This window comes from Suricata suricatta, chromosome 13 (assembly GCF_006229205.1).
Source record: "Suricata suricatta isolate VVHF042 chromosome 13, meerkat_22Aug2017_6uvM2_HiC, whole genome shotgun sequence".
In the NCBI taxonomy this organism is placed as follows: Eukaryota; Metazoa; Chordata; class Mammalia; order Carnivora; family Herpestidae; genus Suricata; species Suricata suricatta.
Window position 1 is genome coordinate 66,191,716 of NC_043712.1, and position 12,753 is coordinate 66,204,468.

General features: G+C 44.8%; 1 protein-coding gene across 7 annotated transcripts in view; it reads right to left on the minus strand.

Moving 5' to 3' along the window:
- The window catches only part of NTRK2 (neurotrophic receptor tyrosine kinase 2), a 337,321-nt gene that overhangs the window by 191,428 nt on the left and 133,140 nt on the right, over window positions 1–12,753 (minus strand). Inside the window, exon 15 of one of the 7 annotated variants that reach the window (XM_029919712.1) lies at window positions 6,959–12,030. The exons of the other annotated variants lie outside the window; for them this stretch is intronic. Within the exon in view, the coding sequence (XP_029775572.1) occupies window positions 11,993–12,030 (38 nt within the window). The 3' untranslated portion in view covers window positions 6,959–11,992. Of the gene's footprint in view, window positions 1–6,958; window positions 12,031–12,753 lie in introns of those variants that run through there. 7 annotated transcript variants of the gene reach the window in all.

A 12,753-nucleotide genomic window follows, 5' to 3' on the forward strand; every position in this document is an offset into this window, starting at 1 on the left:
AAAACTGACATTTTAAACAGTTCAAAATGTTGACCTGCCCAGTTTGTGGAGTTATTTATTTTTCTTTTTAGGACGATCATACTTGAAGCCAAGAGAACTGGTAGGAAGTCATTTAGGGAAGCAGAAGTTCCCTTGAGCCCTGAACCCAGCCATCCAGGTGAGTGTCCAGGTCACTGTCACTTAGAGGGAGATGGGGAGTAGTGCCTATCAAGTGCATCGGTTAAGTGGAGATCAGATAAGACAGCATGTCTTGTCTGGGAGCGTAATTGACCAAGGGCCCCACTATACCTCGAAACCCACATGTGCTCTGAAATCCATTCCGTCACTTGCACACGGTCCATGCTCCCATGCGCTGTTCCAGCACCAGTGACTGAGTGTCAGCATGCTAAGGAGGACCCATCCTGGGAGCGCAGGAGCTCCTCTGATGGCTGGCTTGGTCCCCAAGACTCCCGAGCAGCCCTGCCCACTTCTGCAGGGCAAGCGAAGCCGAGGGCGCTGGATCTAACCTCCTCGCCTCACTCACATGAGGTGCACTCGCACGGCAGCCGCTGCCCCCACAGCCTTCCCAGCTCCTTCCCCATCTTCTCTCACAAGAGTTTCTCCTGATTAGAATCCTGGCAGCTTCAGTCCCATCTTGGCATCTGCTTCTCAGAGGACATGTTCTGCATTTGAAAATTCCTCCTGCCTGTATTCGGCAAAATCTGTCAACTCTACCCAATGATCGAGGCTCTCAACTTCTGTGTGGTTACATGAATCTGAAGAAGCAAGTACTTACAAAGAGAACTGGAAATGAGCAGGCTGTAAGGAACTGGATAAGGAGTTAAGAGAAAGAGAAAAAGACAAAGCAGGAAGAGGGGGAGGAAAGAGGAGGAGACAAGTTTTTTTCAGTTATTCTTCCATTTGGACAACTTTCCACTAAGGAAATGGGCATGGGGCTCCTCTGAACTACCACCTGCTCACAGCTCTGGGAAGAACTCTCAGAGACGTTCTGTGTTACCTGTCCTGGTCCAGAATCCCACCTGTTAAATTGCCATTCGGGGTTGAGATGTGCCATCCTTTAGAACACTGCCGGCCAGGAGGCCCTTTGTGACCACAGTGAAGACTATCATTCTCAATACCCCAAACCCCAACCTCCAATTGTCATTTTGCGGAGAAGCAGGGAAAGAGAAGGACCTTGCTTACACGAGATACGTAAAACGTACCTTACAACCAAGAAATGAAAGAACACAGTCACTCACACACACACACACACACACACACACACACACACACACACACAGAGGCACTCTTACTCTGCTAAGGGGGTTAATGTTAAAAGGAACCCTTCAGGCTGGTTATTTCATAATTCACAGCAAAATAGAAAAGGGAGACAAAATCAGCAGCATCGTTTATAAGCCCTGGAAAATGGAAGTTTCCAAGCTGTCATAAATAAGGATGGAAGCACTTGCCAAGTCAGAAATTTTGCCAAGTTTGAAATCCACTCAATCCTTACATCTTGGAGCTCAGAACGGAACACCAACCTTTTGGGATTTGTAATCACTTCTTCTCCGCGAAACTTCTTGCTATTTATAAAGAAGTAAAAACAAAAAGCAAAAAATACAATATGGAAAGTTTTTTAAAGGAGCTAGTTGGGAACATGACAGCACGGTGCACATCGGGAAGGCAATAATGGTACAGATGGTGTATGTACGGGCATTAAATTCCTATTTAATCAAACAGGGCTTAAAGTATGCAGTATTCTGTGTGTGTGTGTGTGTGTGTGTGTGTGTGTGTGTGTGTGTGTGTGAGAGAGAGAGAGAGAGAGAGAGAGAGAGAGAATTGTGTCTTTCCTTGATGATATCTCCCTCCCTCTCTCTCTCTCTCTCTCTCTCTCTCTCTCACACACACACACACACACACACACACACGCACCCACAATGTCTGTACTATGCAAATACTTTTCCCAACTGATTCTAAATTCTTAATGTGTGAAAAATAAACAGAGGTCAAAGCATGCTTCTGCATGTAGTTGGCTTGTGTAGAAAGGGAACTACAGAAAAAGTAGAGAGTAATTTTTTTAAGAAAAAAGGGGAAGGGGCGCCTGGGTGGCTCAGTCAGTTGAGTATTCGACTCCTGATTTCAGCCCAGCTCATGATCTCACATTTCGTGAGTTAGAGCCCCGCACCCAGCTCTAGGCTGACAGTAAGGAGGTTGCTTGAGATTCTCTCCCCCTCTCTCTGCCCCTCCTATGCTCATGCTCTCTCTCTCTCTCTTTCTGTCTCTCTTTTTCTCTCTCTCCCTCAAAATAAATAAATAACTTTAAAAAGAGATATAAAAGGGAAAGAGAAAACAGGCTGCCCTTCACCAACTGACACTGGGATGCAAAGAATCAGAGAAACTAAAATGAAGAGCAGAGGTCTGATGGGGTTCTCAGAGTTTGTAGCTGTGAGGTCCCCCAAGAGGCAAAGAGAAGGCACGAACTTGAGAGAAGCAGGGCTGGAGGCGTGGATTTTCCAGGCAGATGGATTTGATTTGTGTGACTCTGTGTTTGTTTTCTTATGTGTGAAGTATGGACAACCACAGCATCGGTATTATAGATATTAGCATCACATCACAGCCTGTGAGGCCAAAGATAGCATTTATTCTGCTTATTGTGGTATCCCCCATCCCCCCCCCCCATGTGTGGTTCACTGTCTGACCTACAGTGGACGCAGTACTTACTGGATTTGGAATAGACCTGCCGTATTTGTCTACATCTCCGTTGGGGTCATGTCAAGGAAAAAGAACTCAGTGCAAATGGTTTAAATAAAGAGATGTGGGCACGATATAGAGAGGTGTGGGCAGGTTAAAGGAAGAAGCAAGAGACAGTAAGACATTGGAGACAGTCCACAGTGGGAAGCCCTTTCCCCTCCACGAGGACAGAGGGGAACAGATGGTGGAAAGATAGAGTCTGTCGAGCCAACTGCAGATGCGCAGGGATGAGTCCTGTTAAGGATGAACCTCTCCAGGTGGACCAGGGAAGACACACCCCTACTCCTCTCCTCCACCCGACACCTGCTAGTCAAACACCCAGGCACATCACCCCCGAAGAGTAGAACATGGCATGCAATTCCACAGTGTTTACTGAAGGAAGGTGACAGACAGGTAATTGATCCCCACGCCCCCCAATCCAGGAGCCTAAGTAAACGCAGAGAGAAAAATCCTTCAAGGGAGTAATTTTTGCAAAGACTGAGCCAGTAGCCTATGTCTTAGTTCATGTAAAAACTCAGGGCCACTGCATGGCTTGGTCAGTTAAGCATCTGACTCTTGATTCCAGTTCTGGTCACGATCTCCTGCTTTGTGAAATCAAGCCCTGAGTCGGGCTCTGAACTGATAGCACAGAGCCTGCTTGGGATTCTCTCTCCCTTTCTCTCTCTGCCCGCCTCCCCCCTGCTTGTGTTCTTTCTCTCAAAATAAATAAATAAATATTAAAAAAAATTTTTTTAACTAAGAGCATCTGCCCCCGCCCAAAGCTAAAACAGTGCTGATGACTCTCTACTTCTCACCCTGGCTCAAATGTCTTTAGTGAAATGGCATGAACTTACCTGAAGCCTGATACTAATCTTGAAAGCAAGAAGCCATGGCCTACATTTTTATTTAGCAATTCAGCATGACTAAATACCGTATGATGAGAATTATTAAAAAGAAATGAAAGGGCGACAAGCACAAAAGAGACCTTTCCTTTCCTCCTGGAAAACCAATCAATATTTTAAAGGAAGAGGTTGGGCTGGTGGGGGGTGGGGGGAAGGATTTACTGTTCATTAGTTTATGGTTGGGCAGAGATTTTAATTCAGTAAACACAGGCCCCAGGGGTCCTGTGCCCTGTGACATGGGACCCGACCAAATGACCGGGAAATCATTGCATGCCCTTAGCAGTCTCTTTCAGTCACTGGCTGCCGATGAGATATTTGGGGACAGGAGCATCCACAACACTGAGCTACTCAGATCCTGTTCTGCCTCGCTGTGTTTCAGAGGCTAGAAGCACTCGGACCTTCTCCACCACCTTGTTCCGATGTCTGGACGCTCTCTCTGGAGGTAGCAGGACGCTGCATCCTCAGACAAGCTCCCCCTCCCCACCCCCACCAGCACCCCCACTGCGGTGGATCCCCTTGCTGTTACTCCTCAGAGAGTCAGGACTGTTCAAATGAGTTGTAAGCACTCAGATACAAGAGCCCAGAGAAAATGCATCTCAGAACAGTCAAAACCAACAACTCTTTGGTTACGATGGATGAAATAAACACGCACTGGACTTGCGCTCGCTGATCAGCCAGGAACCCATACTTGATGCAACGTCTCTGTTTCATGAAGTAATATTTAGAAAGTGTGTGCAGCTCAGTACTGTGCCACACAGCTGAAAGTCAGGATTTGCATGAGCTTTGTTAGCAGCACATTCAAATAACTGGAGGCTTATGGGAGCCGCAGGTGCCTTGGCAGTGTCATAGGTTAACCTTAAATTCTGCTTTTCTATGACAATAATCTCTACTCAACCTCTAGCAGGAGTGATCACTAGGCACTTGCATAGCCCTGAGGGTGCGCCAGGCACTTCGCTGGCCTCCCCCCAGCCCCAGCACTGCCCAAAGGTCCATACAGGATAGTTGTTTCAAGTTCCATATCTGGAGCTAGCCTGGCAGAATTCAAGTCCTGGTGTTCACTCATTGGCTAGGTAACCTGGAGCAAGTCCCTCAATCCTGCTGTTCCACAGTTTCCTAACATTTAAAATGGGAACAATATTAGCATGGCCCCCTGTGGTTATTGAGAGGATCATGAATTAATACACGCAGCACTTAACGCAGTACTTGGGACAAGATGAGAAACTGATGCTTGCTTTCGAGGACTACCATTTAGATCCTGGGGTCGATCTCACTTTAAAATGTGAAATATAACAGCAACAGCAAAAATGCCTTACATCAAGTGCTGGGTAAGATTTCAGCACCAGTTATTTAAGATGATTTAATAAGAAAAAATCCCAGATGACAAAATATTTTCTAAGAAATAAAATTGTATTACTCCCAACATGAAGTAGATCCAAAGAGGCCAATCATGCATTCTTGCTAGAGCTCCTACAAGAAACTACCTTAGGAAGTAGACAAGTGTAATCTCCTTATTTGTAGTTCATTGCCTGTAAACACTTGTCTCCAAGGCTAAAGGGAATTTGAAACCAATTCTCTCTTTCACACAGTCTCTCAGCCTCTTTGTTTCCAAAGATTTTCAAATGGATAATTGAAAAGCTAAAGTTAATGTAGACCCTGTTCAAAGGATCCAAAATTTTGAATGAACAAAGTGAGAAGAGGCAGACCATACTGGGGTATGACCTTCAATGCTTTTTCTTCCAGAATCCTCAAACAATAGAGCATCACTCCAACTCACTGAACCATCATAATATAGGTCCAACCAAATTGTACCCTCTTACTTTATCAAAATCAAATCTGAAAAGAAAAGATGTGTAAGAATTGCCTGGGCAGAGTGAAGGATCTAGGAAAATCACTGTGACTCCGGAGACAGCTTCACAGCCTGGACCACATCCAGAATGACCCAGTGAGCGAAGTTCTCTTCCATAGGACTCCATTATCTGCACCCACACCATCGCCATATGACCAATACATACAGATGAGTCTGGGATTCTGGGGCATTTACTGAGGGACACTTGAGCTTACGTGCACACCCAAGTCCATCAAAGTATTTTTATTAGTGAGGCCAATGGCCACCTACATGTGCATTCATTTAACTCTCATCAGAGCCCCATGAGTAGGGGCTTTTAATATTATCATCTCGGGGTGCCTGGGGGGCTCAGGCGGTTAGCTGTCCAACTCTTGATTTCAGCTCAGGTCATGATCTCACAGTTCATGAGTTTGAGCCCCACATAGGGCTCTGGGCTGACAGCATGGAGCCTGCTTGGAATTCTCTCTCTGCCCCTTTCCTCCGCTCATACTGTCAATCTCAAAATAAATAAATAAATTAAAAAAATAGTATTATCTCATGAGGAAAAGAGCCATGAAGTATCTTTCTCAAGGTCGTGTAGCTTGTTTGTATAACTGGGATTCAACGCGGCACAGCCTGGGTCCATTGTCTACTGTCTCAAATTATTACACCACCTCCAACACCCGATGAAACCTGTTTAGCAGGGCATTTAGAAAAAGTACAAGTCACCAGCACTAACCAGCCTCTTAGAGGAGGTCAGTGTACTTGGGTTGATGAGACATCAAGTCACATTGGATCGGTTTTTCCAGTCCTCAAGTCTTCAATGTAGAGCAAAACCCTTTCAAGGTTACCAGAAGGTGAAAGCAGGCTCAAAGGAATCTGAGCTGGGGTACTACAGACTTTCCTTTTTGGTCCTATCCTAACAGGAAGACATGAAAAAGGGACAATCGGGGGGAGGGAGACAAGGACTGTGAATTGTGGCCACCACGTTGACAGTTGTGGTTGGATGGTACTGTACCTCTCTGACCTCTTGTCTTCCTCTCTCTTACCTCCATGAAAGCACGAGTCATTTTCATTTGGCTACAAAGTCACTTAGAATGGAAGGACAGAGCACTGAGTGTGCCCTCTTGCTGGGACCCGGGTCATTCCAAGTTCTTAAAATACCAAAGGACTTTCCCACAGAATGTAGGTTATTTTTTCTTTTTTAATTCTCCGAGACTTTTGTTTGTTTATTTTCTAGGATTGCCTCTTAGCCAATGAAAACATATCCAATGCAAGAATCAGTAAACAATAAATGTGTAATTCCCACTGGTGGAAATTTTACAAGTCCCTTTTGAGGGAAAGGAGATGTATTCCAAGATCTATAGAGGCTTTGGGACTTCCAAAACTCTGAGTGATGTTTCTCACACTCTTTCCTCTGACACCTTCTCCTTGAACACTGCCAGTGCCACACGGGGTAACGGTATGTGACTGAGGAAGGGAGATATGCAAGGCCCTACACAGAATGCAAGACACATGGAGATGAATTATAAAACTTTATTGGCTTGTTAAAAAAAATGAATGAATTCAGCAAGTACATTTATGGTCTATCCACATTGTTAAAACAGCACTTAAAAATAAAATAAAAATGAGTATCCATTATTTACAGGAAACGTGAAAAAAATGACTTTAAAACCTGGAACATTATGGGGGAAAACGGGACATGCTTATGATTCACAGACTGCCTATGGATTACAGCAAGTGGATTTGAACAGGAAGTGAATCGAGGATTTTTCTTTCTCCAGAATGTTTTATTACTTTTTCTGTTTTTTTTTTCTTTTTAATTGTATTGAGGTAAAATTAACACGCAAAATTGTAAGGTATTTAAAAGACACAACGTGACAATTTGATATACCTATACATTGTGAACAGAGTCTCTTGTTCTTCTATATTTGATTATGCTCCATTTGTAAATAAACTGTCTCAAAATATAGGGGGTGAAAATCTCTGTTCTTTTCTTTGCTTCTCACATATGTTTTTTTCCCGTGAAAACTAAGGCTTCGGACACAGCCAACAGCAACCCATCTTGGATGTTCGCTAATGACCATCCCAAGGCCCCACTGCAGCCGAATTAAACCCAGAGTGATCTCACTGTCAGAATCAGATGGCCGGGAGGGCTCCTTGTCCCTGACGACCGAGATGAGGAAATGGGCCAGCCGGAGTGGAAAGCCGCCTTCTGTGACAACTGTTTTCATGTCACTCTCTGGGGTGGGAGTTCTGTTCACTTAATTCCATCTGGCAGCACCCCACAGAAAATTATATTCTTGCCCTGTCCAGGAGAGTCCTTAGCCCTCCCAGGTGCCCTTGAGCAGACCTGACATGGCTCATGGGCCCTGTAGGTATGAGAGCACAGCGGAACACACTTAATGAAACGGCGACCTCCATTCCGGTTTCCTCAGAGTCCAGTCTGCGGGAGCCCAGGGGGCCCTACTGACCTTGGCATGACAGGAAGGGAATGGCCTACGTGGCTGGCCGCAGCCACCCGGCCAAGGCCCTGCATGATACAGAGTCCCATCTCTCCGGTGGCTCTCCTTCTACATCTGGTCTGGACAACGCAAGGCGAACTGAGTGAAATGAGCGGGTACTGCTGTGTGAGGGGACTGGGTGAAAACCAGGGAGAAGCTCTAGACAGAAGCACGAGAACAGTGCAAGAATGCCCCATCCCGCCACTTGGTGGCACGAGACAAGTAACTTCAGGCCCCATTCGTGCTTGGTCCCATTTTGCAATGAACATAAAAAGTGGGTGCAAAGCAACCAAGAAAGCAAAGAAAAGCAAACCTTCCATTTGTCATGGAGTCCATTTGGACTGCTAGAGAGAGAAGCAGAAAAGTCAGGGATGTGAAGCAGATCACAACACAAGAAAAGGAGAGACAAGCAGAAGCACCTTCATCATGCTCGCCCTGGCACTCGGCCTAGAGTTGACTTTCTGCCTGTTGGCCTTGGACCTCTGCTCTGTGGGAGGCAGAGCCTTGAGCCCTAACCTCTCTGCGTGAGCTTCAGGCCAAGCCCCTCTCCACTCCATGCTGTGGGGTGGTGCTGGGTCTATTTCCTTCTCCTTTTGTAAAGACACTCAGTGGGTAGAAACCGATATGGGTCTGGGCTGGAAGACCAGGAGTGAAAACCCCGGAATCGATGGTCTCTGAAATAGGTGGGGATTCCTTTTTTCTGTTGGGAAATGCACTTTCTTTGGCCTCAAACCGGTATCACCAGGAATGCCAGTGTCATTTCTGAGTTTGTCCCCACTGCCTTATAGGCTTCTCAGGGGGACCTCATTCAAGGTACAGGACCTGAGCCACACCTCATGAGGTGGCACACCTGTTTTCTGTTTGCCAATGACCACACAGGTACATTAAGGACCCATGAACAGGACTATGTATTTTCCCATCTGAACCCAGTTACCCCCAAGTGGGTCGGGTGACACAGACACTGGTGACAGGAAGGTGATGTCAGATAAAACAGGAGGAAGCGCTTGCTAGGTTGTCTCTGGCCAAGCAGAGGTGGGGCCAATCGGGCCGGAGGGAAAAGTGCCACAAGAAAGTCCCAGGCAGCCCTGACAGAGCCAAGCCTCCCGCTAGCAGAAGTCACAGGAGAGCCCCACAGGTAAGTGACACGTAGATCAGCAGGGCGCTAGCCTCCATGGTGAGAAAGCTCTCCACGGCCATGCTGGGAAATGCGTTTGCAAAGGAAAGGTAGTAGGAAACAGTGAGAGAACAATGATGTTGCTTTAAGACAAAAGTTACAAACTGGCAGCCCACAGTTGTTTTGTTGGCCTACATAATGTTTTAAAAATAACTGAGCCAACTTTTTAAAAATAGGGACATTTCACATTAAAAAAAAGATACAGATTTCAAGTTTCTCTTAAAAACTCAGAAGATTTGGGAGACTGGGCCCCCGTTCCCCGGGCAGCAGGAGTTGGCTGAGGCTGGGTGACCCTGCCTCTCTGCAGGGGTGGTGTTTGCTCGCCCAGCGCATGTCCTTTACAAAGGGCACCTGCCCGGCACTGAAGCGCTAGGCCCTCGCGGGGGCTGGAGGCAACAGACTTGATTTCAACAAAGATGCCTCATGTCCTTTTCTAATGCTGAAAAACTACATGGTAGGTGTTGTTAGGAAGCTGTACAAAGATTTCTTGTAGGAAACATAAAAAAGCAAAGGATGAAAGAGGGTGGTCCAGAGTATAGAAATGAGAAGATATGTCAGTGACTGTGGTCTTCAGGGATTAAAGAAAAATGAAAAGCAAGGAACACAAGAACCATATGAAACAATTTTCTAATAGCCTGCTGTTTTCATGGTTCCCTAGGAGATGTCAACTGCTCTTTGATATATTAAATTGCCTTATCTGTCCACTTCTCTCCATTTTAAAACAAAAATCTACCTTGGAAATCTAGCTTTTGAGTACAAATATTCTTTTTTTTTTTTCCTTTGCAATCTGGGCAATGTGACAAAATAGTTCTTAAACAATTCATTGCCTTTTCTGGTTCCATGGAATAAAATATAAAAGAGTTTTTGAAAAATAAATAAATAAATAAAACTTGTACCGAATGGCCGGTATTTAAGAATGCTTGGTGTTAGTGCTGGGCTCCCAGTGTGAATTTCCTTTTTTTTTCTGGGTTCATGATTTCTGCCATTAGCTGGCCTCTGTAAATCAACAGCTTTGGGAAAGATCAAAATCTAAGTAGTGATGGGAACTGTCATTTAGCAGTGAGCAAGAAAATGGGAATTTAGAGATGCTTCAGGCTCCCCTGCCCCCACCAAGGGCCAGCTGCTCTCCGACTCAAATGTGTCTTTGGAAAGAAAACGTTTGAGAACAAGCAGCCTGTGTCTGCTTCGGAGAAGCTGCCCCTCTTTCAGGCACGGGTATGGGGTAGCCAGGTTAAATGCTGTAATCCGTAGGACTCTGTGAAGTGTCTGTATCAAGCAGTAACATATTTAGTGGCTAATGTAAAAGATAACAGTATAAAATATTCATCATGGATCATCGTTTTATATCAGTCAGCGCCTAAAAGGATCCTGGTTTATTAAGATTAGTGCTTTGGTTATACAGGATGCAAAACAGTGTTTCCAAACATGTTGAACTAGTTAAAAATCTATAAATCCTTAAAGCTGAACTGCAAAACTTGAGTAGCTATTTCCAAAAAAAAAAAAAATTTTTTTTTCAAGACGTCAGTAAGTTTCTAATCCAGCCATGGCGTCCATGAACATGCCCTAGCAGTCAGAGCTGATCCTGTTGTTAAGCAAAATGCTCCAGGCCTGGCTCCTAAGTCCCCCTAAACAAGAAAAGTGTGAGGTGAGACCGGTCAAGGGCAGCTGAAGCTGGCTGCAGGACACGATCCGACCTGGCAGATACAAAGCAAAGGTCACTGCAATGGCCAGGTGAGTGACATAGGTGTCCATGCCAGGACTGAGGCTGGGGTGCAGGATTCTGTAGCTCCAAGGCTTCTCTCTCAGCAATGAGGCTGGACACGAGAAAGCACATACATACTCGTTACCTCTGTGCTGCTGAGGTCAGGAAGAGCCTTCCTGCCCGTGGAAACCAGCAGTAGTGTAGGATGTAGTAGGGGACTCTCCTTCTTAGAATATGGTCTCCTGCTCCCAGCAGGCCAGCCATTCTGCCCGCAGACCTTTTCAGAGTAGAAAAGCTGTAGTTCTGTCATGGGAACAGCATGAGATACTGCGGCCTTCTCACTAGGAAACTTCTAAAAAGCAGGTGGATCGCAGGGGGCGAATAAAAGGACATACACACCATATGTGTCTATTTCACTCTTTCAGTTATCCTGAAACTGACTATGCCTAACTTAAATCTATAGCCCCCAACCGCAGAGCTGCTTTCTCCCCCAGCCTGCTAATAAACTTTAGAAAAATCATTAGCATTGATTGCATGACTCTGGACTTTTATTGCCAGTGAAGGGAAGAACCTCTCAGTGGGATCACCAGGTCCCCACAGCGATGCCCTTAACTCTTTTAGTCTCTGCGCTGTAGACAGAAAAGTGAAACTTTCTGAATTCAGTTCTCATTAAACGTCAACGGAAAACGATGCTAAACTACGTGTTAAGTGGAGATTAGGCTGTTAGTGTGTTCTTATACCTGTCCCTAAATTTCGATTTTTTTTTTTTAACCTTTGCAGTTCACCTTTAATCAACAGAAACAATAGAAATCAATACATTTCCAGTATGGTCAAACCAGCACGCCTTTCAGAAGACAAGCATGATCCAACGGAATTCCATTTCAGTTTTGTATTTGAACAATTGTAAAAACAAAAGAGAAGCATTAATTTAAGATGTTTTCTTGAGTGTCTGCTTAGCTGCCTGTGAGCTGCCTCTGCCGTGGCGCTCCCCAAACACCGCTCGCGACAGCTGCAGGTCTCGTGTGGCACCTCCTGAAACACCGTCTCCTCTACCAGACACCCCCCGCTACGCGGCGTCTCCCGGGAGAAGCCAGTGCCCGTCCCAAGAGTCCAGCTTACAAGGCAGCCACCACCAAGCACCAACCGCCCCCTTCTCTGTCTTTTCCTTTATTTCAGCTACCCATCCAGTGGGATCTTATGAAACAAAACAAAACCTAAAGGAAACACAAAATAAAACATAAGTCATGCTCAAAACAAAAGTCAATGAAAATTAACATACGAGTATAATCACTTTTAAAAGAACATAATAAATAATCAAAATCAAGACACAACATGGAATCGGCTTTCCAAACATAAAGTAACATAGGGTAACAACAGAAATTGGGAGAAAATGTGAATTTCATTATCAAGCCATGTAGTTTTAAACTTACAGAAAACACAGGAAAGAAATGCAAAGGACTTCTGCACACAGTTTGCACCTACAACAGTATCGGATGTTAACATCTTAATTTAAGGAGGAGAAATCTGTGTACAACAGAGAGGACCCCTGGAGAAGTTTTATAGATAGGGGGAAAAAATAACACTCAACAACAAACAGCTACCCCAAATCCTGATTTTTGTTCCCCACTTAAGTTCTCCAAACTACTTCTAAAATATCTGTTTAATTACTCAGCAGCCAGATCAGAGAACTGGCTAGCTTTAGTGTGAAACACTGGACCATGCAAAGGTTTAGATTCTTCTTCAGGAATCTTAATATTAAATAATCAATTAATTGCCTAAATTCAATAGTATCATACCATATATGTGACACGCAGACATAGATAGATGGAATATCTATTATATAACATGACATACAGCATACATCATGTGGTATAGTACATGTGTATATATATTGCATATATAAGACATATATACATATACAACATGTGGTACATTAC